Source organism: Miscanthus floridulus, chromosome 6 (genome assembly GCF_019320115.1).
Source record: "Miscanthus floridulus cultivar M001 chromosome 6, ASM1932011v1, whole genome shotgun sequence".
Classification (NCBI taxonomy): Eukaryota; Viridiplantae; Streptophyta; class Magnoliopsida; order Poales; family Poaceae; genus Miscanthus; species Miscanthus floridulus.
In genome coordinates this window covers 133,225,120-133,251,986 of record NC_089585.1, presented here as the reverse complement: position 1 = coordinate 133,251,986, position 26,867 = coordinate 133,225,120, and the positions used below count along the sequence as shown (strand labels likewise).

General features: G+C 46.7%; 2 protein-coding genes across 6 annotated transcripts; both read right to left on the bottom strand.

Moving 5' to 3' along the window:
- Positions 1-13,317: 13,317 nt before the first annotated feature.
- On the bottom strand, positions 13,318-15,935 carry LOC136459697 (uncharacterized). 5 transcript variants are annotated; one of them, XR_010760250.1, is made up of 7 exons: positions 15,187-15,935; positions 14,994-15,050; positions 14,840-14,917; positions 14,551-14,664; positions 14,025-14,319; positions 13,730-13,926; positions 13,318-13,636 (listed from the first exon to the last, which is right to left on the bottom strand). XR_010760250.1 is itself a non-coding variant. In XM_066459542.1 (7 exons), exons 1-5 carry the CDS (start codon positions 15,351-15,353, stop codon positions 14,180-14,182), a joined length of 522 nt encoding a protein of 173 aa, XP_066315639.1. In that variant the 5' UTR covers positions 15,354-15,935; the 3' UTR covers positions 13,318-13,636; positions 13,730-13,926; positions 14,025-14,179. The 5 variants fall into 5 exon arrangements, 1 of the variants encoding a protein (XP_066315639.1); XM_066459542.1 differs by having other exon boundaries at positions 15,028-15,050; XR_010760249.1 differs by having other exon boundaries at positions 14,840-15,079.
- A 1,951-nt stretch (positions 15,936-17,886) lies between these two features.
- LOC136457024 (leucine-rich repeat receptor protein kinase MSP1-like) lies at positions 17,887-25,312 on the bottom strand. Its single transcript, XM_066457063.1, has 3 exons — positions 25,147-25,312; positions 23,833-23,917; positions 17,887-21,993 (listed from the first exon to the last, which is right to left on the bottom strand). The coding sequence occupies exon 3, from the start codon at positions 21,969-21,971 to the stop codon at positions 18,090-18,092; it is 3,882 nt and encodes a 1,293-aa protein (XP_066313160.1). The 5' UTR covers positions 21,972-21,993; positions 23,833-23,917; positions 25,147-25,312; the 3' UTR covers positions 17,887-18,089.
- Between the last annotated feature and the right edge of the window lie 1,555 nt (positions 25,313-26,867).

The following is a 26,867-nucleotide window of genomic DNA, read 5'->3' as shown; positions in this document are numbered from 1 at the left end:
CCTCTGAGTTCTTTCGAGCCTCCTAAAGAGCGGCATCCCTCTGCTTCTTGATTTCAATAGCCCGGGCACGAAGAGATTTTTCTTCATCCTGATGCGTTTGACGCTCAGCCTCCATCTCGGCTCGGAGGAGATCAAGATTAGCTTTCAGGGTGCTCACTTCTGAAGACAACTTTTTCTCGTTTTCAGACGAGAAAAAGAAGCCGGTATGATCATGAGAGAAGGACTAAGCAAAAAGATACAAAGAAAAACAAAGAATAAGGACCAAAGAAAAGCGAACATCTAAAGAAGGAACGATGAAAAAGCTTACCTGGAGCTTTTCTCCAAAAGAAGTCGCAAGGGACGACAAGTTTCCCCAGGCAGCAGTTAATTCTGATAGCCGATGAGTGGCATCGAACTATTGCACCACATCATCAGCAAAAGGCGGACCGCCGGAGGCAAGAGAAGGAGAAGGAGAGGCCGGCCGAGGCAAAGAAGGAATGACCAGAGCGACCTCCCGGGAAGCCAAGGCCAATCCCTCAGAAGGACCCGACGCAATGTCCACGGTCACCTCCGGGGCGGCCAAGTCTGCAGCGGCACCGTTGCCAGAAAGCTTCGTAGCTCCCACAGCCACTTCACCAATAGTACGCTACGAGTCCTGAGGCTCGGTTCTCGGTGGCACGATGGAGGGCTGAGAAGAAGTCGACGAAGAAGCGAGAGAAGACGAAGGACTGAAAATTGATAAAAGAAATCACCGATGAGAACCAGAAAAAAGGAGAACAGAAGCAAAAAAGATGAAGCCATAATCTACTCACCCAGCCACCTTCTTCCTCGCAAAGCCAAAAGAAGACCTCGTAGGGGGACCACGGTGGCAAAAACGTCCCCGCCACTTGGCGACAGGAGCGGTATAGCCGATACTGGAGCCCCGGAAGAAGCCGAGGCTGGAGCCGCGGAGGAACTCGGCACCAGAGATGCGGAAGAGCTCGGTACCAAAGCTACCAAAGAACTCAACACTGGGGCTTTAGAAGAAGCCAGCGCGGGAGCCTCAGAAGAACCCATACCCAACGTCTGGTTACTTCAGAAAGATCAAGACTAAAAGTTAAGACAAAGAGGAGAAATTAAATGGAAGGGGAATATGAAAACAACTCACCGCCGCATGATGAGGGGTACTTCATCATCCTCTTCCCCCTCGGTCTCAACCAAGGCCACTAGAGCACCCGCTGAAAAAAGAACAAAAGTACTCGGTTCAAGATAAAAACAAGAAAACAAAGGGACAGAGAGTATAAAATATGCTCACCTAAGAGCATGCTAGCTACAACTGGAGTACCTGGAAGAGTACTTGGCTTGCGAGACTTCTTGGAAGCAGGCAGGCTAGATGAAGACCCATCCATTCGCCCCCTCTTTGAGACACTACGAGGACCGCGGGGGACTAGACGAGGAACATATTCTTCATATACATCAACAAATCTAGAAGAAACTCCAGGAAGCGCTGTGGAGATTGGGAACTTACTGGTTGCGGAAGCTCCAGCAAGTTTCTCCCCAGTTTTCGCCATGACAGGGAGAACATCAAGAGGGATCGGGTCAACAAAGTTGTGCCCAAGCTCCTACGAAAAAGAATAAAACAACAAGACAGGGAAAAGTTAAACAAAAATGGATACAACAAGAATACATAAAGCACCCAAACAAAGAGAAAAACAACTTACAGCTGGAGGTAGGTTGTTGGCAGAGAACTCGGAGACAGTAAGTGGGACAACGCTTGCTCCTTTCAGCATCTTCTGGAGACGCTCGAGTACCTCCTCATCGGTCAGCTCAAGAGCTGGAACCATGCATGAAGGATCCTCAGCCCTAGAGTACTCGAAGCCGAGGTGCTCTCGCTCCTTCAAAGGCTGAACTCGGCGATGAAGAAAACTCGAGACAATACCGAAACCGGTTAAACCCTGCTATTTCAGCATACTAATCCGATCAAGGAATGGCTGGATTGCCTGGACCTCAGCGGGCAACATAGGGTTCTTATCCCATCGGTCATTAACCATGGGACCAGATCCAGAGTGGACAGCAAGGGAAGGGATCAGTTTGGCGGCATAAAACAAGTCGGCACGCCAATCTCTTACAGAATCGACCAGGTCATAGTTAAAGAACTTGCTCTTAAGACCCTGGTGAAATTGGATCCCACAACCACCAAGAACACTGGTTTCTTCACAGCGGGGTTGGGGTTTCAGGCGAAAGAAGTAACGAAATAGAGAAATAGAAGGGGGAATTCCAAGGAAAGCCTCACAAAGATGAACAAAGACAGAAAGGTGGAGAACTGCATAAGGAGCAAGATGGTTCAAGCAAATCCCAAAATAGCTGAGAAATTGTTGAAGAAAAGCAGAGGCGGGAAGGCAAAGTCCAGCGCGAATGAAAGAGAAAAAAAGAACGATCTCACCAGGACCTGGAGGAGGGACCCGATGCTCGCCTAGAACTCTCCATTCAGCAAAAGCCTTGCTCTGGATCAAGCCATCGCTGACAAGCTCGTGGAGCTGCTCTTCGGTGGTTGTCGGAGTCGGCCAAGACTTCTGGGCGGCCCTCATGGCAACAAACTCCTAATTCTCGATCACGGAGAGTGATGACTCCTCGTCCACGAAAGAAGACTAGACTTACTTGCGGTTTTATTCTTACCCATGAACTAACGGAGGCAAAAAGCAATTAGGGGAAAAGAAAGCCTAGACAGCGGCGCTAAAGACGGCGGCGGCAATGGCGACGGTGGATGACTGAGAGCGAGGGTTTGAAGGCAAGTGAAAGGCAGTAAAGAAAAAGAAGATGAAGGGTCTTTAAATAGATTTCACAGCGTTAAAAACAGCCCACCAGGCCTGTTAAAACACCGTATGAGAACGCAACGGTCCATTTACCGACACAGCTAAAATGATGGAGGGCACAAATCCACACAACGATACAATTCAACGGGCAGATTTCAGACTTATCCATCCAGCACTACTGTGGAGTTATCAGATAACTGCAAGAACAACCCGTCAACAAAGAAGAAAAGAAGGGCAACTTCACAAGGAACATAAGAACTCGGTTCTTACGGAAAGAACTTGGGAATATCATGAACAACGGGAACTACAGCAGAAAAGTAAATAACAACTTAGAAGACAAGATTCTTTCCATTACAAGTGACTTCAAAAATAGAAGATTACAAATCTTACAAGACCCAACGTACTTGGTACCACGAAAAGCAAAGTAGCAAAGAAGAACACAGACACGGCTGGGCTCTAGAACGACTACGTGTCCCAAATTGCTACATGGAAGGACAAACCGCCATCGGCTACACTGTTTTCTTCAAAGGACGGACGCAGTGCATCCAAGGCAGAAATCAGCAGCACGGTAGGACAACATGGAGCAGAGAAGGCCGGTAGGCATCTGTCTACCCAAGACTGATGTGATGCTAGATATGGTGTTGATCTGCACCGGACAGTCTCAAGACAGGCGACGAGGATCAACCCAGAACTGCCAGATGAAGGAACGAAGTCTACATCACAAGACTTCCTCCAACTACTGCCACATACATCCTAGTACATTGTTGCTGTGGGATTAGCCTACCTCTAATCCCTATCACAAGACTTCCTCTAGCTACGACAAGACACATAGGAACTACAAAACACGTCCGAGGGCTGCTCTACTTCACAAACTACCATGTTAATGATCACAAAGGTTTCAACAGAATGTTCAATGGATGAAAACAAGCACTCTAGGAGGGTATTTATAGATCAAAGGAGCGGTGCACATGGACTAGGAGTACCAACAAAATAAGCCTAGCAAAGGACACAATAAAAAGACAGGACTCAATAATGGAAGACTCAGGCGAGAAGGAACAGTACTCGAAGACGGACATATTCAGAAGAATATACCGACACAATACAACCTGTGAACAAAAGGCATTTACACTCAATCACCACCATACAACTACATCTGACAAACAGCAGACTACCGGAGGATATGCCAAAACTCTGCTTCCGAATTCCTCCTGAACAAAACAACCCGGATATATGCTCGGGGGCTACAAAAGGAGAGGTATACAATTCTAGCGAACAACTCAGATTCAAGACCCTCCAACTTTTTGTTCCAAATAGCAAGAGGCTCAGGGGCTACACTCAGTGAGTGCACTTTTTTTCTCCAAAAAAGCGCACGTCACTCAGAAGACTTCTTCAAGACAACAATTTTTCAAACAACATAAGATTCAAGACCCTCCAGCTCCTTGTTCCAAATAGCAAGAGGCTCGGGGGCTACACTCAGTGAGTGCACTTTTTCCTTCGAAAAAGTGCACGTCACCAAGAAGACTTCTTCAAGACAAAGCTACTTCAAGGACTCCTGACCAAAAGAAGCCAGACCGAGCTATATCTGAGTTCTTTTAAAAGAACCTAGGTATACGCTTGGGAGCCTTTCAACAAAGAATCAAGATGATTTCAAGAAAAGACCCTCAAGCTCCTTGTACCAAATAGCCAGAGGCTCGGGGGCTACATCCAAATAGGAGTACTTTTTTCTTCAAAAAGATATGCAATCACACAAAGATCTCACGAAGCGCTACACGGTTTCGCTCGAGAAAGCAATCGGACGACGCTTGTTCCTACTTAACGAGGCTTGAAGGAACAAAATGAGGCTTCCAGAACTCAACCGTAAAGTGCTCGGGGGCTTGTTGGTATGGGACCCACGGGATATCCCGCAAGGAAGGGAGAAGACCTAGTCTAATTAGGATTCTTCCCCTATAATCTTAGTAGCAGTATTACTCTGTAATCCTACTAGGAACTCTCATTATAAACCGACTAGGACTCTGGCCTCCTGACTATATAAAGGAGGGCAGGGCTCCTTAGATTGGGGAGTTTGATAGAACAATTGTATGATACAACGCTTCATAATCAATCCAATGCAAAGGCAAACAACGACTGGACGTAGGGCTATTACTCGATCTGTGATCGAGGGCCTAAACCAGGATAAATCGACTGACTCTTGCGTTAACCATCGAGTTCTGCATACGCTGAAACCCGAACATACTGCCCCGGGTACCCCCGTGGCAGGCTATCGGTGGTCAAACATCAACATGTACCCTAGTATTTGTCCCCGACAGCGGGCGAGGCTAAATCGAGGAAAGTGGTAGCAGGGTTTGGAGGAGGAAGAGGAGGAAGAAGAAGAAGGCGATGGTTATGGGTCACCCGTTCAATGGGACGAGATGGGCGGCAGGGATGGTTTTGGGTCGCTCATCCAATGGGACGAGTTGGGTGGTGGGGACGAGGATCCATCTCTGCCGTAGGCGGGGCCTTTCCCGTGGCATGCCCTAGGGCAAAAGGGGGAGGATGCGTCCTCAGAGCCAGTGGAAACAAGCCACCCCATCCCGTCTGAACCTCCCACGGCGCCCCTGGAGTTGGCGAGAACTGGCCGCTCTATTCCATCTAGACCCTCCAAGCAGAGGGAGGGCTCAAAGCGGCAATGTGTCGACGAGGAGCAGTCGGTGTCGGGCAGGTTGGCCTCAAAACATCATTGTCTAATGGTGTCAGGGTGAGTCAAGAGTTTTTTCGTCCTTTTGTTCTAACGAATTTTTGTCGTAAATTGACCATCATGCCCTTTGCAGCCTCGGAGGACGTGGGACTCTCCTGAGGCTTATGCCAAAGAAGATCCTCCTCCGGCAGACACGCTAGGAGCTGGCTGGCGCCATGCTTGAGGTGAGTAGGAGTGGCGCTGGGGTGGCCACGGCGTCGACCGGGGAGGTGCAGCCGATGGCTGTGTCCATGGGAGAGTAGATGAAGGAGGGCGTGTCCGGGGTGCCCATGGTGGGCATGGCACAACTGGGTGTGCCATGATGTCGTAGGCAGAGGTGGCACAACCAGAGCCATCATCCGCGCGGGTGGCCGTGCCTGCGGTGGGGCAAACGGAAGAGGGCGCACCCGAGGCATCCTTAGCGGATGTGGCGACAGGGCCGACCTCCGCATCCACATCTCCCGCCTCCTTTACCGCTGGAGGGTCCGCTCCAAAGGAATTGCTGCCATAAGGAGAGTCGGTGCCGCTTGGGATCGACGTGGAGCTATCCTGGTCTCTGGTCTGGGTGGTTGACCTTGACGACGTAGCGGAGGAGAGGGAATGGGGGAGCATCCACACGGAGGTTGGGACCATGGTTCATGCCCTGACCACCGTGCTGAGCTCGATGCACGACATTGTCACCCTGGTTGGCTAGGTATAATTCGACCGTGCTTTCGACCCTTATTTTCCCTCTTCGCGCCACTAAGTCTTGTCCTCTCCGCAGTCCCTTATGGTCCACAGCCGGGAGAAGTCCCAATTCCTCACTGAGGAGATGTGATAGAGTAAGGGGCTAGCCGCACAGCTCGCTGCCGCCCATTGGGAGGTGGCTGAGCTTGCCCCTACCGCTCGAGAGCTGGCCGACCTCTGAGTCAGGGAGAAGGATGCTCACGATGATGCCACTGAGGCCGAGGAGAAGCTTAGGCCCTGATCGAGAGGGCACGCACGAACGCCATGGACGCCGAGCGGCTATGGAAGGACCAGGACGATTTGCTCTGGGCCATAGAGGGGCTCCACATGGAGCGTGACTTGGCTCACCAAGAGAGCACCGACGTCCAGCAGCGGATCGACCTCCTCGAGGGTGAGCTTGAGGGGGAGAGGGACCTGAAGGTTGTAGTCAAGGGCATGTCTACCAGGCTCGCCGTAGAGGTCTATCAACGCCAGGAAGAGGTCCGGTGCCTGGAGGCCAAGGTGACACGGTAGCACGATGAGGTGTGCAGGCTTTGGGCGGCTTTGGGCGGACATGGATGGTAAGCCTCCGGTTTCCCTTGTTGTCTTTCTCCCTAGAATCCGTGGTAGGCCTTTTGACACGGTTAGTATATGTGACTTGGATAGGTCTTGACGACAAGTCAACAAGCTTGGGGCAGAGGTGATGAAGAGGCGCGGCCTAGAGAAGGAGCTCAACGAGGTGAAGGCCTCCCTCCTGAAGGAGAGCAACGAGCACAATGCCCTACCCGTTGCCGTCCAATTGATCTTCGACGACCTTAAACTGGCCCTAGAGGCGAAGACGAGCTCGTACGCGGTTCATACCGTCCGGATTATGGATCGAGCATGTGAGATCGTGAGGGAGGCGCTTCGCTTCGGCGTTCACCAATCATTCATGATCGCTCGTTCTCACTATGAGAACATCGATCTAGTGACGATGAGCCAAGACTTCACGCCCGTCTACTCTGACGCCGAGCTGGAGGACATCGAGAAGGAGGTGGCCCCTCTAGCACATGATTTATTTGCCAAGATAGAGGATGAGATCATCCCCCTAAAAAATTAGTTAGTTAGATAAGCCAAGCGACGAACTTGTAATAAGTGGACAAGTTCTTAACTTTTGTTATGGCTGAACAGACTTTTGGCTCTTCTCCTTTTTACGTATAAAAAGGTTAATGTGTTCTGACCCTTTCCATTGTTAAGGTTGTAAAGCTTGGGGTGCGGGCGAAAAAACTCTGATCACGTTGGTGAGCAAAAATGCCATAGCCGCTAGGGCGCAGGTTTCTTATAGTCCGGCCAGTTTTACTCAGCATTTGTTTCCACAACCCTTATTTCTAGATCTTAACGCCAGAAAGGGTCAGGCACAGAGAAAGTCTACTGGGTAGATATACTCTTATCAGCGAGTGAGGCCCGACCCCTTGCCATTGCTGGGTCAGGTGTCACTAAAGATCGAGAAGACAATAGCGAACCCGATAAGAGAAAGTGTTTTTCATTTCAGAAACGTCATTCTTAATTTTCATAAGTACGTGCATAAATTAGGGGTAAAAGCGATGTAGCTGCTCGATGTAGCTGGTCAGAGCACCTCCACAACAACGTACGGTCCCTCCCACGAGGGTATCTACCATAAAACATTCTTGCGAGGGGTGATGGCTTCTCCTGCTAGATTCAGAGTCAGAGAGCGACTTTGGATCTCCCGCGAGAAGGTCATGGAAAGATTCCACGACGTATTCGGTCATCTCCATGAACTCATCGTTCGTAGGGGATGGGTGCATGCGCTGCGCCATGAGGTGGCCAACGAACTCTGCGGCGTTGCGTAGACCGAACGGGAACGTTGTCGGAGCGCTTTGAATGAGGTATTTTGGGGAGAGCAGGTCCCCTCCGGCAAGCTACATCATGACATTGACGAACGAGAAGGTGAGGCAGCGTAGGTCCTCTCGGGATGGTCGGGGTCCTAGAAAGGCATCGAGCTGGCGCTCTAGCCTCTCGTAATCGAAGCCAAGGAGCTGGTTGCTCCCAGGGGCATGGGCCTCTGGCGCGTGCAGCTGCAGCTCCTCAAATGCCTCGACAATCGTGTCGAGGCCAGTGGAGTGGAGAGGTTGGACTACGACGGGAGCCTGCGCCAACTCTCCCTTCGTTGTGACGATGAAATCCAGGTTCCTGAAGCGCACGTGCGCGCCCAAAACCCAGCTGACGCCGTGACTAGCCATCCAAAGCCTGATATGGACATCGAGACACGCAAAAATTCCCTACCTAGCGCGTCAACTATCGGTGTTTCGGATCACCGGCTAGTAAATTTATATCTACGCGTCTGGCCCGAATGGTGTGCTCGGAGGACACAGGGATTTATACTGGTTCGGGCAGAATGTCCCATACGTCTAGTATGTTGCTGCTCGTGTTACCGACACTAGTTTGTTGTAGGGGTTACAAACGGGCGAGAGAGTGAGAAGTTCCTAAGTCTCTGGTGAAAAGATCGAATGGAGTCGAGTCTTGCTAAGCTTGTTCAGCTGTGTGTTCGTTCGCCGTTCCCCCTCTTGGGGCGTCCTGCTTCCCCTTTTATAGGTGAAGGGGAAGGCGCATGTTATAGAGAGAAAGAAGGAGAAAAGCGAGGGAGAAGAAGGCCTCCAGGGCCACTGGGTCCTTCTTCTCCTTTATGCGGGTCCCGTCGACGCTGTAGATGGTGACAGGGACGGCTCCATGTTGGGCTCCTATTCACCACTGGTGCCATGCCCCGACATCATCAGCTGGTCGTGGCGTCCCATCCTGTCCCGACGGACGGCGTGGCGAACCGACCTGCCGGTCAGCGGCCGTACGGGGAGTAGGTAGCACAGCGATCATGCACCCCATCACTGTTGGTGATGTGAACCCTCGGGCATGGCTTGACGTGGCCATGGGTCACGTCGAGACGTGCCTGCTTCCCGCCCGATGTCAGAAGTTTGACCCCGGGGTCGTACCTTCTGACCCGTAGTGGTTGAAGATGTTATGGGTCCTCGTCGGGTGAGACGGAGCCCACGCCCCAGGGGTCGGGTGGGATGGAGCCCGTGCCCTTAGGGTCAGGCGACACAGCTCCCGTTCCCTTGGGGTTGGGCGACACAGGGCCCGTGCCCGAGGGGTCGGGTGAGACGGAGCCCGTGCCCTCAGGGTCGGGTGGGACGGCTCCCGTACCCTTGTGGTCGGGCGACACGGGGCCCATGCCCTCATGGTCGGCCGAGACAGAGACAGTCCCTTCAGGATCGGTCGAGACTGAAATACGTCTTTGATTATCTAGGCGAGTCGCCGTCCGCGGTCCCCAGATCCCTTCTTCGGGTATCCCTAATACTAATACCCGACAACAGAGGAGGCCGCGTCGCGGCGGAGAAGACGGGTCGCGCGTTTCCCAAATACGCTACCAGTCGCGTGTTTTCCAAACGCGCTATCCGTCGTGCGTTATCTCTGTCCCTCTCTAAAAGCCTATAATTTAGTTTGCTTTTGCACAGCAAAATTGCGTACCAATTCCTACGTAGCAATAGCACTAGTGAAAGTCTTGCGAGAACAACATGGTGAGCTGAACCTAAATAAAAGACGATAGGCTTAGTGCTAGCAATTCTTCAAGTACTAAAATACACGACAAGAAGTACTTTCAAAGTTTCAGTTTCGGTCAAGGCAGCACAAATGACAACAGAGTACTCCCTCTATCCACAAAAGAATACAATTATATAATCCGTGCCATTCAAACTGACTCAATTTTAATCAAATTTATAGTAAATAATATTAGCATTTATGTCTCCAAATAAATTTACTATAAAAATATATTTTACAACTAATCTAATAACAATTATTTTGTATCATGAATGTTAATAATTTTTAATATAAATTTGGTCAAGTTCAAACTCTTTGACTTCTCGAAAAATGAGAAGTACATTCTTTCGTGGACGGAAGGTGTAGAATACAAAATCATGTGTTAGATCTATAACATAAATAAGAAAAATAACGATGAACCTTAGCACTGGTAGTAAAATAACGGAATCTCCTAAGCTTGTGAGACCTGCAACGTGTCATGAGGATGGAAACGGCCGGAAAACCAACCTAACTGTTTTCTATTCACATTTTTATACATAAATAGAAACCGAATCAAAGATGTCGGCTGGGAAAATAGAAACGGGAAATTTAGGACACGAGAAACGATACAATGCCATCAAATACACGTCCATAACGTCGGAAAGATCAAGAATTTTTTTAAAAAAATATTTTTTTAATAATTAATTGCAAATATAGAAGCTATTATTCAAAAATAGTAGATATAGCACCCTGTCGGTAACCCAGAGGCCAACTGAATTATATCGGCAGTTCAGGTGCCGATACGACCTATAGGATAGTCGGTTATCCAGCTACCGACAAGCTTCTCCCTGCAATGCCAATTACACTATTTCATGTTGTATTTCTTTATTTTGTCGGCCCAGTACCCAAAGGATAAATGGTCTCGTTCGGCTGGCTGAAACTTGGCTGAAAAACACTGTTCCAGCTGGTTTGGTGTGAGAGAAAAATATTGTTCGACTGGTTTGGTTAACAGTAACTTGAGAGGGGAAGCAACCGGCTGGCTGGTCTGAACCAGACCAGCGAACGACACCAATGTGACAACTAGTTGGAAAGGCTAAATAACGATGACGTGACAACTCACTGCAAAGGCTACAACGTATATCGCGCCGTTCGCTGGTCTGATTTTTTCAAACCAGCCGGCTGCTCCTCTCACAAATTACTGTGCATCTTTCAGCCGCTACAGTATTTCTCTCTCACACAACCAGCCATTTCAGCTAAGTTTCAGCCAGCTGAACGGGGCCTATGTGTACTCAGATTCCTTTGTTGAAGTGACGGTACCTGAATAGCGTACCAACTTGCAAAGCCAACTTTGTTTCTCTATTGATTTGTCATTTGCCTCGATGCAGGTCAGGACTCTACTAGACCGTTGCCTACAGTAATTTGTTAGAAAATGACTTATACGTTTGGAGTCTTTAGCAAGACTACATTAGTTCACGTCCATGGAAGCATACAACCATACCAACAGTACTAGTCAACCTCCTCAACGACCACGCTTCCCGGGCTGTCCTCCTCGGTGACGAAGTTGGGCCATAGGGTAAGTCCACTAGTCTAGAGGGTGGTGCTGTCGTGCCGGTGGGGTCGACTCCATATGCCGAGGATCCGCATGGACAGGGTGGGGGCGGCGGTACGCCCTCCGCCGGATCTGGCGACTGCCGGCGAGGGGAGGCCGCCCACGCGGCTAGGTGGCGCCAACATCGGCGGGTGAAGGCGGGGTGGTGAGAGAGAGAGGGAGCTCGTGAGGGGGGAGAGAGAGTGTGTGAGGGAGAAGACGGGCTATCAGGGGTCCGATATGGCCCGCTGGGCTGTCATATATGGAGTCCAGTCGGCTACTAGTTGTTGGCCCTCCAGCTACCAATAGGATCCCTATCGGTCCTCTAGTTGCTGACATAATACTATATTTACGATTCTTTGATTCCATATGCTAGATTTGCAATTAATCATTAAAATATTATTTTTTTAAAAAATTTGAAAGATCAACGAACCGAGCCATAAACTAACATCAAACGTTACTTTTAAATTGTCATAAAATCTTTAGAACCCAACTGCAAAAATACAAAGAAAAAATAAAATAGAAATCTCAACCTGCTCCTTGCTTTTATTGGCCACCATACACATTTGGCGGAAATAGGATCAGAATCACAAATGGTATTAGGATACGTGGATATACCAAAACAGAGAAGCACGAAAGAAAAGCCAGAAAATTAAGTCAATGATAAGGATGTATAAAGTCACACAACACTACACACTTATGAGCATACTAGTATAATGCCCGTGCTAACGCAATAGATTTATCTTGGAGACACACATGAAAACAACAAATGTTTTTTTTTCTATAGTTCATCTTTTACACTATCTTTGAGCATGTATACAATTCAGGAAACTAAGAAGTCATAGTAAAGTTTTTTCTCTCATATAACCATTTAAGTTACATTCTGTCTAAGTCCTTAATCATGACTTGGAGATCTTTAGAAAAGTTGTCAAAACATTTGTTTGCATGGCTCTTAAGAATGTCCCCCAAAAATTCCATCCTCAGTGAATTTGATAGCTGTGCAAGGTAGATATAATAAGTTAAGTTATTAATTTTGTATGTAGTGTATGGAATATAGTTAGAGAATATATGCTTATAGTGTTGATCGGTGATAATCTTACACCATCCCATGACTTCATAAAATTGTATACAAGGAAGCCTCCTAATTTTCTGGAGATGAGCATTTGTTTGATTTATTGTACATAAATCAAATAACTATTTTGTGATAATAAGAAAGATGAAACATATTATAGGTGATTACCAGTCTTTATGTTTTGGAACTTTTGTAACACATGCAGAGAATATTCGCTTCCAGTAATAAATATTGCCGTCCCACTTAGAATTTATCGGTTTCATAGCGAGACTGAACATTTTAGCAATAGTGTGAAATGTAGCTATATATGGCATGATTTGAGCATAACCCTTGTAACATACATCATCTGGGAGTGGATCCATAATGTGCACAGTTTTCTTTTGCTTGTCCATTATGAATAAAGTATATAGTCCATTTCGATAATATGGCACTAGAATCTAAACACATAGACATAGAATATAAGTGTTTAAAAAAGTATAATATATATAAATAAAATATAAAGGAGTACACTGAACATATCTTACATTGCTGCAATCTTTAATTTTGTATTCCGTGTCACGCCAACACTCGAGCACTTTTGCCAGTTTCTTGTGGTCTATTTTACCACAACATTGTGGATCTCGTCCAAACTGGGTTAATGTTGAAAGTGTCCTGTTGTACCCCCTCAGAAAAAAATAATTGTTGTCCCCAAAAGAAAATGCATGTTTTAGTTAACTGTTCCGCCAATGAGTTATTTTCAGGTGTTATAGAAATGACTAACAGCTTTATCTTAATGGTATATTGTCCGTGCTAACGCTACAGACCACATTACGTCCAAAGTTAACTTTGCCTTTGTATCTAAGATCACGCCTGGAAAGACATCTAGTTAAAAAGCGCATAACAAGTTGACAAAAACATACTATTGTGTTTGCCAACATGACACAATTATATGAGCAAAAAGATACTATGTTCCTTACTAAGTTGGACCGAATCCTCTGGAGAATAGACTGGTACAGCTTCTCATTTTTTGCTGCCTATAATACATGGCAGACAGCCAGATGCCAACAATAAAGAAAACAATACAAGCTTTCCTGCTACTGCTCCTCCAGAAAGGTTATTTCCTGTTCCATGTAGTAGAAGTGAATTAATTGCCTTTGTTTCTATCAACTGAACAAACCATCCAACTTTGCTTGTCGATGTTATAGAAGCATATCTCACAGAAGTGTAGAAGTGTGCCAGCACTGCACAAGGTGATGAACTATCAGAAATCTGAACCTGTTAAATATAACGGAAATTAAAGATGGTACTTGAACAGATAACAAAACAATACTCACCCTGGTTCCATAGGGCGGTAACTACCTTCTCCTTATTGAAAAAAAAACACTAAAGGATTCCTCCATCTTCTTCTTGGTTTTAGCCGTTAGCAATTCAGAACTGACCATATTAGTTTTAGCGTGACCATCATCATGAATGGAATACTGTATCCCACAGCCCTAAATCTGCTGACACCCATCCTTCCAACTATCAGGCTCTATAGCACATAGGGAACCAAGAAACAACTGTATTAAAAAAAGAAGAAGAATGCTCTTTGTGCAGCAATTAAATAGGAAATATGCCAAAACTATTTACCTCTCTTCTTATCCTTGGTTAGAGGAGCCGGGCGAGCCGCGCGAGCCTGGCTGCACCCCCAGCTGGAGGCGGCGGCGCCGGCCGCGCCCCTGGCCTGGCTGGAGTCCGCGCAGCCAGCCACGCCTCCTGCCTTGTCCCCATCCTCGATCTAGGGTTCAGGCGAGCGCAATGCGCGTACGGCGGCATCGAGAGGAATACCAGATGCTTCTATTAGTGACAACTTTCTCTCTTAAATCATCTATCTGCAGTAGTAACTCACTGAAACTTGACGATTGTGCTGCTTCTAGGGGAATACCTGAAAGGAGTCCCATGAGAAAATGGAATATGCACTAAGTATAGTGAAAGGTATATGACAACATTTCTAATATTTGATGCGTGCAGTTTACCTCTATAGTTAAGATTAAGAATGAGAAATGGAAAGTAAAACAATCATTTCAACAATCAGCATAGGATTGCTGAAGATGAAATTTCACATTATCATCCATATAGATCCTAATCCTGAAAACGTTGGTAACCGAGACCGCACCTTGCATTTCTGTTTCTAGTACTTGTATTTCCTCGAGAAGCAAATTATTTTCATGCTGCAGTTTCTTCAGCTCCTCCATGGCCATAAGCCACTGCTTGTTAATGTACAGGATGTCTGTAACAGACAAATGTTAAGACCTATTTATCAGCAAGGAACGGAGCAATGTGAAAGAGTGATTCCAATGGGAAAAATGTGTGCTACATTACGATGAAAACTAACAGTTGACAGCACTAAGTTGTGGTCAGATACAGAACACTAACATTAGGTAAAGCAAGGGAAGAGTAATTACTCCGTTGAGCCAGGCTGAAGAGCTCCCCATGCCTGATCGCTATCTGCTTCGATGTCCAACTACAAAATTCCCAGCACCCTGACATATAGAAACATCATCAGCCGGTTTGGTCCAATTCGAGCACTAACAAAATCGAGATATAGCGGGAAACCACCGGACAGTACTGGAGCTCTCGCGGCGGGGCTTACCGCGAGAATCGTCGTTACCCTCCCTGAGATACGAATTGGAGGACCGAATCAGCTGAGCAACAGGCACGCATACAGAGTGCAGTTACACGAACACGCGCGCGCAATAATTATGCGAGCACGGCCGCACGGAATGGTGCTGGGTTTGGGATTTGCACACACCTGAAGGAGTAGTAGGAGCACCGGGTTAGGAGCGTCGGTCGAGCGGCGCGGGCGAAGGGGAAGCAATGCACCCCATCGCGCGGACGCAGGAGGCACCGCCCCCGGAACCGAGGAGTTGGTGGCGGGGCCAGCGACGCCGCCCCGACTATGAGGCGCGGAGTCTCCATGGCCTGCTACATGCGCCGCCCGTTCGCCTCCTGGTCCTAGGCTCCTAGCTATGCGCGCTGCACCTCCCGCTGATTGCCCGGGTGAGTGAGGGCGTGAGGCTGAGAGGGGACCGAGCACGCCACCGAGACCGGGAGGGGCCCGAGCGCCGCCGACTGGGGGAGGGGGCGCTCGACGCCGCTAGGAGACTTGGAGGCCGGAGTGGCGGCGGATGCTGGCCGGCCCGACTTCCTGGCCGCCGCCGCAGCCGCCCCGGCCGACCGCGGGTCGTCGGGCGAGCCGCGAGCCTGGCCGCGCCCCCGGTTGGAGGCGGCGGCGACGGCCGTGCCCCTGGCTTGGTTGGAGTCCGCTCAGCCGGCCGCGCCTCCTGCCTTGTCCCCGTCCTCGATCTAGGGTTCAGGCGAGCGCGATGCGCGTACGGCGGCGTCAAATGAGAGGCTGAGATACCGGCAAGGGCACGGTGTTGAAAGGGAGGCGGAGATCCGCACCGGGAGAGAGAGGAAGAGAGAGAGAGATGCACGCGAGGCGGGGGTGAAGGGCGCCGCATGCGTCGACTGGGGAGAGGAGGCACAGCGGCAGACACAGTAAACATGATTCGTCGGATTTGGAGGAGTAACCAGGGAGAATATCTTATAGATAATCTGGTGCATCTATTTTAACGGTGTTATATTTTCTATGTGCATTCACGAGTATGGATGTAATATAGATCATAACTGTGGAACAGACATTTATTGTGTGACTGTAGATTTATTCTAAGTGGTGTATTACATGGTAGGATAAATTTACTTGCATGCACATGGAAGTTTCACTTAGAAGAAAAAAAAAGTAGATGTACTAACATAACGTAAGGACAAATAATTGTTAGGCATATTCTGAATAGATTGAAAACGGGTAAATGCAGGTTCACCCAGAATGAAAATGAAACCCCACAAAAAAACATCCTCTCCCGTATCCATAAATACAAAAACTAGATCCCGCAAATACGAAAAACATGCAAGACAAAAGTAGAAAATAGATCGGGTCAGGACAAGATCTTTTTCCATCCATTTTCAGCACTCCCAGGATTATTACGCGCTGAAGCATCCCGTTTTAACTTCGAGCAGTTAGTCCCACCTCGGCAAGCGATGAAGCACAGGCACCCAGATGAACTATAAAGACGAGCAAGGTTTTATCTGAGCTTTTGGGTCATAACTAAACGGGGAAATTAAGGGAAATAAAACGGGAAATCTCGAGTTAAAACGGGGTCCATGCAAACGGTCAGGAAAAACAGTCAACTGTTTTTGTTCGTGTTAGTCCGTGGGCTTGTTATCCGACCGGATGGACCTCCACTGCCATATGAATGCCAACATTCAGATTCACTCTGCATCTACCGGAGACTCGGCAATCAATCCGGCGGTCATGATCCATGTACATCTTAGTTCTCAACTGCAAATTGCTACTTTGATCCGAGCACTATTTGAAGCCTTCCAATAATACAGCTGTCAGATGCTCAGAAGTCAGAACACTAAGGCTGCATCAAGTGTATATCTTTTTTTTTTCAGATAAAGAGTTCCTGCGAGTGCTCCGTCTGTCCATTTTATGCATAATTGTTCAGTTCTTCATTCTCATCTCCTTCCCCACTGTCTTTGTGCAGGAAAGTTGCTATGCTGCAGTTGCACCAGTAATGATACCTGACGACGACGACGACAACAACAACATAGCCTTTCAGTCCCAAGCAAATTGGGGTAGGTTAGAGTTGAAACCCACTAAGAGCCCCAAGTCACGGTTCAGGCACTTCAATAGAGTACTCCTATTCAAACATACCTGAGTCTAGCAAAAATAGTGTGACCTTAGAACTGCTTCAAAATAGCATGACCTTAGAATTGCTTCAGCACAGGGGGCAAGCAAAACTTCTAGTGAGCACACAGGGTGTATGGCATCATCACTTCGTCAGAAATACCAAAGAATGAAAAATCATCACAAGCTGAATCTGGGCAAAGGGCCATGAGATTATCACAAGCAATTCTCTGAATTACTCAAGCATAGACCAAGAAGCAGTGAGACAACAAAATAGAATGCAATATCAGATGAGCTGAGTCTGATCTAACAGAAACAAAAATGAATCTACGCCTGCTAATTCTCTTTAGTACTTAACACGGGGAAAAGGGAGAAAACATGAATACAGTGATCTGTTGAGCTTGTAAAACACTCCCTACCACATGAATGCCAGATAAAGTACTTGGATCCAGATAAAACAGTTACATCTACAGCCTGAACATGAGTGACATTGGTTTCTCTCATTAGTCACCAGTAGTCAACACGTTCCAGTTGCACACAAATTCCTACACAGCAGCAGTATAGCACCATTGAGGCAGCAAGAATACATGAGTAATCAGGCCAAACTGGCATGAGTTGAATCTAGCAATTCTAGGATTGCTCATACAAGTACTTTCAGTCAATGCAGCAGAACAACAAAGCAGAAATGTAGTAGAATGCAAAATCACAAGAGCTAAATCCAGTACGGGCAATTCTATGAAATACCTAGTCACTGCATCTTATGTGCTTAACCAATCCCTGCCATATCATAAGTGCTTGCTTGGGTCCAGATGAAAAGGTTACATCAATAACTACAGCCTGAACATGAGCAGCATTAGTTTCTCTCATTACAGTCACCAGTACAGCTACAGCTACAAGGAGCCTACATTATTATATCAACACAAGAACAACATTCGCTGAACACCCAGTTCCATACATCGGCATTACATGTCCTTAGTGACTGTCACAACCAGAGGTCCACATTCTATTGGTTCGGCCATCTTGAGGCCCTTCACCACCTCCAGCATAGTTGGCCTCTTCCATGGCTCGTCCACAGTGCAGTCTTGGGCAATGGCGAGCACACGGGCCATCTGTTCCCGCCACACACTTGAGACAGGCAAACAAGGATCAAACAGCTCATCCTCCTTACCATGTGCCATCATCCATCGCACCCAGCCAACAAGGTTTCCACCCCCTTCCCCTTCCTCTTGCCCTGTAGGTGGCCGCCCCGTGAGCAGCTCAAGCATAACAACACCGAAGCTGTAGACATCACCTTTTGTAGAGGACTTCATTGTCTGGCCATACTCTGGAGGTATGTAGCCAAATGTACCAGCAATGTCAGTGCTGACATGGGTCTCGCACGCACTGATTATCCTTGCAAGGCCAAAATCAGAGACCCTTGGCTCAAAGTTCTCATCCAATAGAATGTTGCTTGACTTCATGTCACGGTGGATGATATGGGGCACAAAGCCATGATGCAGGAATGAAAGCCCACGGGCAGAACCAATACATATCTTCAGACGGTCTGGCCATCCAAGTGCTTCGATGGCATCAGCCCGGTTCCTGAGCCACATCTCAAGACTCCCATTCTCCATGTACTCGTATATCAGGAACCTTTCATCACCACATACACAGTAGCCAAGTAGAGGAACAAGGTTAGGATGTTTCACCTTTCCAATTGTCTCCATTTCAGCCAGGAATTCACGATCACCTTGGAACTGATGGCCACCATGAAGCCTCTTGATCGCTACTCTCCGACCTTCAGGAAGTGCTGCCCTGTAGACAGTGCCAAACCCACCATCCCCAATAATGTGCACTTTACTGAAATTCTCCGTGGCTTTCTGAATATCATCTGCGGTGACCCTCAGAAGTGCATGTTCAAATGTTGCAAGATTGATACTCAAGGGTTCTCGAAACTTCTTCCCTAGGAGCTCATCACTTGAGGTTGGTTCAATGGTAGCCTTGGCCTTGCTGACAGGTACAAGAGCCAAGGGTCTGCTTCTCAATAGCTTCCGTTTCAGATAAACCACCAGAAGAACTAAGACAATGATGACAGTGAGTATACTAACACAAATGATTGCTGCTCTTCGAACTCTACCAGATGAATTAAGTGCTTTCCGATCAAAACCCTTTCCAGTACAAAAGCCTTCTGCAACACAATCCGCTAAGCCGCTCATGCCAATGTGATTACCAGAGAAGTTGGCAAATGTGAGGCCAACTATATTGCAGATACCACAAGGGGCGGGACCATGGAAGTCATTGCTTGAGAGGTCAAGATAGTTTAAATAACTGAGATCAGAAAGTGAAAAGGGCAAACTTCCAGTGAGGCTGTTGTTGTGGATATCAAGAAAAGACAGTTGTGTGAAGTTTGAAATAGACTCATCTAGGTTCCCTGAGAAATGGTTACTGCTCCCATTGAACAATATCAGGGAGCTTGATGCTGCTTTTTCTTGAGGACAAAAGAATGGGATTTGTCCAGAGAGGCTGTTATTACTGATATCCAGATAGGTTAAGTAATTGATGCAGAGTAAAGACTCGGGTAGTGTTCCAGTAAGTGCATTACTGGATAAGCCTAGCTTTTCGATTTTGGGAAGTATTTGGCCTATCTCAGCAGGAATGGAGCCATCTAAGTGGTTATTAGAGAGAAAAAGGCCTTGCAGTTGTACCAATGGTGCAGACCAAGGAAGCATGGGGCCAACTAATGTGTTATGAGAAAGGTAGATGGTTGTAACATTTGGCAGTTCTCCAAGCTCTGGTGGAATGGTACCACTTAGCATATTTCCTTGGAGGTTGAGGACGGTAATCATAAAACAATTCTTGATCGCTGTTGGGATATGGCCAGTCAATCTGTTGTATGACAGATCAAGCAAGCCATGATGCTGAACAAACTCTGAGTCAGGGTGAGCTGCACTCCCAAATCCAACACAGATCTCAGCAGGTATAGCACTGGACAGCTGGTTACTAGACAAATTCAAGCTGTTGAGAAATGTCAAGTGAGATATGGCACTCGGGATGTGGCCAGACAAATTGTTAGAGCTTAGATCCAGGGTGACAAGGTTTCTGCAGTTGAAGAGCTCAAGTGGAATGTTCCCAGACAGCCTATTGCCCCATAGAGAGAGATTTGTCAGATTCCTTAGAGCGCCGATTGACCGCGGGATAGGCCCTTCTAAGTAGTTACGGTCGATCTGTAGCCTCTGCAAGCTGGAGAGCCTACCGATGCTTTCAGGTATAGGGCCAGTAAGCTTATTGTAGCTGAGTGTGATCTCCAGAATAGTTGATGATTCCCACAATTTCTCTGGCAGCCTTCCTGTGAAGTTGTTTTGGGACAACTCAACTGTTACTAGTGGTAGCTCAGACAAGTAATGTGGTATCTCACCATGAAGATGGTTTCCTTGCAGGTTAAGTTCCGTAAGGTTCTTGCACCCTTTAAATGCCTTCATGATATTCCCATTCAGATTGTTGTTGTGCAACCTGAGTGACTGCAGTGAATTGGCCTGACAAATCTCACCAGGAATAGAACCTGATAGCATGTTGGTTTCTGCAGAAAAAATAACTAGATGCTGCAATGGCAGTACTGGCAGGGGTCCATTGAACATGTTCTGCCCCAGATATATTGAACGAAGATTCGCCCAATTCCGGATCCACTCTGGAATGTGACCAGATAGATTGTTCCCTTGCACATCTAATGTGACAATGGCTTCTAAACCTGCAAGTTCTTCAGGTATAGGGCCAGAAAAGGAGTTGCCATTGAAATCAACAAGTACAAGCTTCTTGCAGTTACCAAGTTGTCTCGGAATATTCCCAGTAAGCCCAGCACTCCTTGCAGATAGACGAGTCAGATTTCCCAGCGTGCCAATAGATGCCGGGAGTTCAGTATCGAAATCATTCCCTGAAATATCAAGCTTTCTCAAACTTCTGAGATCACCAACTGTCCAAGGGATGCCTGTGAGCTTGCATCCAGGGAGCTCAAGCGCTTCCAGCAGCTTTAGTTCACCGATCTCTTCTGGAATGCTTCCATTGAAACCATTATGTCCCAATATTAACAGTTGAGCATTCTGTAGCTGACCAATCTCCCTAGGTAGTGGCCCCACCAAAGCATTTGAAGAGAGATCAACTGTAACTAGGTTTGTCATTGCAGTTATTCCTGGAAATATTGAGCCACATATATTATTCTGGCTGGCATCAAGGTGCAAGAGCTGAGACAGATTACCCAAAGCTGCTGGTATCGACCCATTAAGTGCGTTCATGTGAAGGTCCAGGAACTCCAGATTCTGCAGACTGCCCAACTCTGGAGGAATGGCGCCAGAGATAGAATTCGAGGATACAGAAAGCTTCTTGAGGTACTTAAGCTGTGCAATAGCGGGGCTCAATTGCCCGGAAAAGAAATTATTGTCAAGCACCATTTCTTTCAATGTCTTCAGTCCATACAATGAAACAGGAAGGGCCCCTATAAGCTGGTTATGGCTCAAATCAAGCTGTTCAAGACTGTGCAGGTTCCCCAAGGCATCTGGAAGCTCACCAGAAAACCCACAACCACTAAAGTTGAGACGAGCAAGTGATTGGAATAACCCGACACATGACGGGAATGGGGCATAAATTGGCACAGAGGACAAGTCTATTTCCACTACAGTATGTTCCACACAAGTTATACCTGACCAACTGCATGGGGCTTTTTCTGAATCAAACCAGTCACGGAGAAATCCTTTCCCTTCAGTGACCGTGTCCCTCAGTTTGAACAAGGTATTTATATCATTATGTCCAGCCAAAGCAGAGCTGGGGGTGAAGCATATCAGTAGGATCAAGATGAAGAAACAATGGGGTCCCATTGCCAGCAGTTCAAATTGTAATCTGCACAAAGAAAATAGTAAAGTTAGCAGCTACAAAAGGACCACACAGGATCAACATGAGCTGCAGGAGAAAAGATGTTCCATAGTTTTTCCTCAGCTTTACAAAAGAAGTCAATTAAAGTGGCAATCTGGTTTCAAATGTTTTGGACCAAGCCATATCCTGAAACCAAATAGATAGTTTATGTCCTGGAACAGATTTTTAAAAACTTGGCTCTGTTGGTTGGTTATTTAAAAAAAGAAAGAGCACAAAGACAAAATTAAAATGACTAGGAGACCATTAATCATACTTTTGTTTAATGCCTAAACCCTGAACTACACATGGAAAATTTTAAGGTGCTCCAAAACTAGCAGGCTCCAAACTAATCATGCTTTTGGAAAGATAGCATGCATGAAATAAAATATTTATTTGTTGCCTAATATAACCATAATCATGCTTTATTTGTTACCCAATTATACCATGCACCAAGCAGGTGCGCATATAAACTAATATTATGCATATGTACCTGATATAAAGCATTCGTGTGCTACCGTTTATGCAACGTTCTTTCTAATCTTTTCATTCGTATCCAACATTACAAACATTTATAGCAAGAGATGAGATACTACTAATTCAATTGGTGTGAATGTGACATGCACCATACAACATCTGGACGTGACAAATTATTTTAGAACACATACTGTTTACTGATCTAATACACAGGATGGCAATGACATAGAGCTAAAAGTGCTAATTGGATGTCATTTCAGAAACTAATTAAAGAATACAGTTTCACAGAGGAGTGACATTGTGACAGCTGATATTTTTTTCTTGAACGACGCAGGAGAGCTGCGTGTCATTTCATTAAGAAGAAGAAAAAGGGGGCTACAAGGGAGAGGTCATAAAAAAATGTGATCAGAGGTAGGTCATAAAAAAATGGAAGTCCACATTCAGACATCAGTTACTGGTTTTGATTCCTGTACTTTAGTAGTTTAGTACAGCATGTTTGGCATTGCATAGAGCTGAGTACAGCATGTTTGGCAGAGCATAGAGCTGAGTACAGCATGTTTGGCAGAGCATAGAGCTGGGGCACATGATGGTGTTTGGATGAACCATCTTGTGTGTGTTTTAGACTAAAACAGGCTTAAAACTACTTTGTGGAGCTTAGAGCTGTAACCTTGCCAAACAAAGCTTATGTACTTGTGGATCGTTTTGTACCAGCACATGTTTGCTGCCATTGTAATGACTGAAATGCTCTGGAATGTGAACTGACTGCTTGCTGTTTTTATTTACGTAGTAAAACTCAGAGAGGAGATAATAATAATAATAATGTGTATCCTGAGAGATAGCAAAGAACTTATCTACTGTTTCAAGAAGGAAAATTAATCAAAGTGCGCTGCTGGAAGTATCTGTCTAGTTTCAGAGTATCCCGTATGAAAAAGAAGTACTCTAGTCCTGATGACCTGCTGCTTATGCATGCAACATTGCAACATCATTTGCGAGCAAGGAAGGGAGATTATATATTGCATTGCTATCTCGTGATTTGGGGTCAGGAAGGAAGCCAGAGGAATTGAAGGACAAAATCTATCAAAGCTGGAAGAGTTTCCTTTTGTTGATGATGACCTTAAAATAAAATCCCGTGGCACCAGCATTAGCAGGTTAATTAGACAGTTAATATATTATTAATCATTTTAATTACATTAGCTCCTACATAAATTTAGGGCTAATTTTGTTTCTCAAGTAGATAAGTGGGAGTGCCTTAAAAGGAACCCACTACATATACAAAGTGTGCAAACTTTTGTAGTTCCGAGAACTGTATGCATGTAGTGGCAGAAGAACGACAACTGAAACTATTGTCAATACCTTTAATTTGATAGCCTTCTCCATTCAAGTAGTGGCAGAAGAAGAAGACCAAAAATCAAAGCGGCAACGTATATCAATACATATCCTGGAGAAAAAAAAGTCAACACCATGTCAATTCGATGGTTAGCCTTGGTTGAGAGCCATTATATTTCATAGCGTCCGCTCAAACTAATAAAGAGGTAGTGATAGCAAATATTGTCATGCCAATCACTGCAGATGCGTTAAATTTTGCCAAATAGCAACTACATCAACAGTTCTACAAACATACAGGACAAAGAAGGAACTTCAGTTTAGTTACCCTCGGCTGATCTACTCTCAGCCTGTTTCAGCTTATTCACTGTTGAATCAGCCGAAATCAGCTTGTTTCTGGATCAGCCCAACACGCTGTTCTCACAGGTTGCCAAACTCGTACACCAGATGAACCATATCAATCTAAGGCTCTCGGGTACTAAGTACAAGCACTACAGCAGATCAGAATTTTCTGGCTTGATCCCAGCAGGTTTACTGAACTGTTGATCTCACAGTAGATCAGTACACGCACTGCAGCAGAAGCTGCTGGCTGCTGGGATGTTTCTTCACCTGGGACTTGGGCCATCATTTGGGTTGTGATTTATTTATCGGGCCGTGTGGCAGTGTGGCTGTGCATGCTGACCAACCAAGTCCAATTAAATACTCCAGTCGCATTCAATAGAAGCATTCCTTAGAAAACAACCAGTACAACTACTAGCACGAAGCCCGAGACAACGCGAAGGAATTGAAGCCACGGCACGGGGAGCGAAATGGGGGTGCGGGATTTGGAGGAGCGAAATGGAACGCCTTTTCTCCCAGGAAAAAATGGCAAACATTTAAAAACGAAAAAAAAGAGACTCGCGAAGAACAGAATCATCAGAAACCAAAGGCTCCAAACAGCGCCCAACTCGTCCGAACTGAACCCCTGTGCTTTCCCACGATTATTTACCCGGATGAAGCCCGATGGCGGCGCCGTCGCCACACCACGGACGACTAGGACGGCAGAATTTCACGCCCCGACATGCTACCACCGGCACCCCGTGGCTGCCGGGGCCATGAACCACCCACAGAACCAGTGCACAGAAACCCACAGAACCAATCCAGTGCACGGAGCGCAACACCAAGGGGAAAGGCAGCGAGGAGGCAAGAGAACTCAGTAGCAGCAGAAGCGCCACGAGCACGAGCAACGCAAGGCAACACCGCGGCATCTACTGCTGGCACCGCGGTGCAGCTACCCCGTTCAAACCTTGCCCAGAACAACGCGAGGGGGTACGCACCAAGCGGGAGGGAGGATCATGCTTTTACCTCGCCGGGGTCGCGCGCGGGCGCTCCACAATGCCGGTCGCAGAGGCGGCGCGCCGGCGGTGCCGTGCCCCCGCGGAGAGCGCGGCGCGGGCACGAGGGACGCGTGAGCGGTGATAGCCGAGGGGAAGGAGAGTTCACGCACGAACTGGTGGAGGCGCTGTTGTTGGGTGCGTGCGCGAGTGGCGACGATGGAAGGAAGGGAGGCGGTGTTGGGCAGGAAAGGAAGGCAGCAGCAAGGAAAAGGCCGGCGGGGTTTTCTTGGCTTCTCGGTTGCCTTTTCGTGGGGCGCCTGCCTTCGCTCGGAGTTGGGATGAGTTCGTGCTCGTCTGTTTGTGCTTATCGCCTGCCTTTCCAGCCGGTAAAAGCCCCGGCCCACGGGGTCGTCCATTGCGTCATCTCGGTCAGCTGCTAGTCTTCCGTTTCCACTCATGGATGGACGACGATATATGCTTATGTTCTTCCTAGTCATGTTTACGTGGAAAAATCTTTTGACAACATATCAAAGCAAAGCATTTTTTTACAGAAATGTTATACATCACACGTGTGTTTTAGTGCAAAAAAAAACACACATGGATTTTTCTCTCTCTCCTTCCCTCCGTTCTGCTGACGCACGCGTCCTCCGACGAAGCTGCGCACCTTGCCGCACCGTGACGTCCTCCGACGAAGCTGCGCACCACACCGTGACGCACTCGGTTGTCGCGTGGCGCCGGTAGGCCTCTCCTCTTCCTCCTCTGTGACTTGTCTTTCCATAGAAAAAAAAATTGTTTCTTGTGATGTGTGGATCTGTGATCTTGTGATTTGTGATTGTCTGGAGGTAGAAAAAGACTAGAGGCTAAAGGTAAAAGGAGGGTGGATGCTGCTGGATCTTAATTCTAGGGTGCAAAAAAATTCATGTGTTCAAACTGCATAAAACATATAGTTGTTCAGTAGACAGACCCTTTTGGTTATTTCATGACGTATGATAAAGTTTAAGAGTATAAAACAATGTATATATAATACCTTGTTATTAGTGTGTACTCAGATTTAGAGGTTTCTAATTGTATATTTGTGCACGCGTGAACAAAGGATAAACAAGGAGAGATGGCCTTTCCAATTATAGCGTGTTTTTCTTAATAGAAATGTTAATTCACAAGTGGAAACACATATTCTTTTATTGGATTCTAGTCAAACTTTAATTATATATTTGAACAACTAGACATAAATAGAGAGCGGACGAACACAGTTATTTGTTGGGGCTTCTTATCAATTTATTTTTCTTGTCTCTTTTAGGGCGAAAGAATTGTCGTGTGCATACACGATGCTTTTAGTCAAAGCTGTTATGCAAAGGACAAGCATTGTGATGTCGATTATCATGTATAGACAGCTGTATCACACAGCCGTGAGAGAGCCAGCTAGTTCCATGTTGTCACAGTATAGCAATGATTCTTTTTCCTTTGAAAAATAGTGTTGATGGGCAAAGGTTCTAGTAGAGGTGACATTAATGGCCAGGCCCCGTTCGCGTGCCCTTAAACCCGGCTTGATCTGTTTATTTTTTTTTTATCCAGAACAGTATTTTTCTCTCACAAATTCATCCAGCATTCCTCTATACCATCTAGATTCCTCCAGAATTCAGACAAGCGAACAGGCCCTTAGATCCACGCTTTATCACATCGCACATTTTTATATACTACTATAATACATTACTTGTAATAACTTTTCTTATGAAAATCGAAAACATGATA

Coding starts and splice junctions, on each gene's coding strand:
- LOC136459697 (XM_066459542.1), bottom strand. CDS start 15,353: ATGGAGACTCCGCGCCTCATAGTCGGGGCGGCGTCGCTGGCCCCGCCA. Junction 14,918..15,027: donor GGGTAACGACGATTCTCGCG/GTAAGCCCCGCC, acceptor TCTATATGTCAG/GGTGCTGGGAATTTTGTAGT. Junction 14,320..14,550: donor ACTAGAAACAGAAATGCAAG/GTGCGGTCTCGG, acceptor GACTCCTTTCAG/GTATTCCCCTAGAAGCAGCA.
- LOC136457024 (XM_066457063.1), bottom strand. CDS start 21,971: ATGGGACCCCATTGTTTCTTCATCTTGATCCTACTGATATGCTTCACC.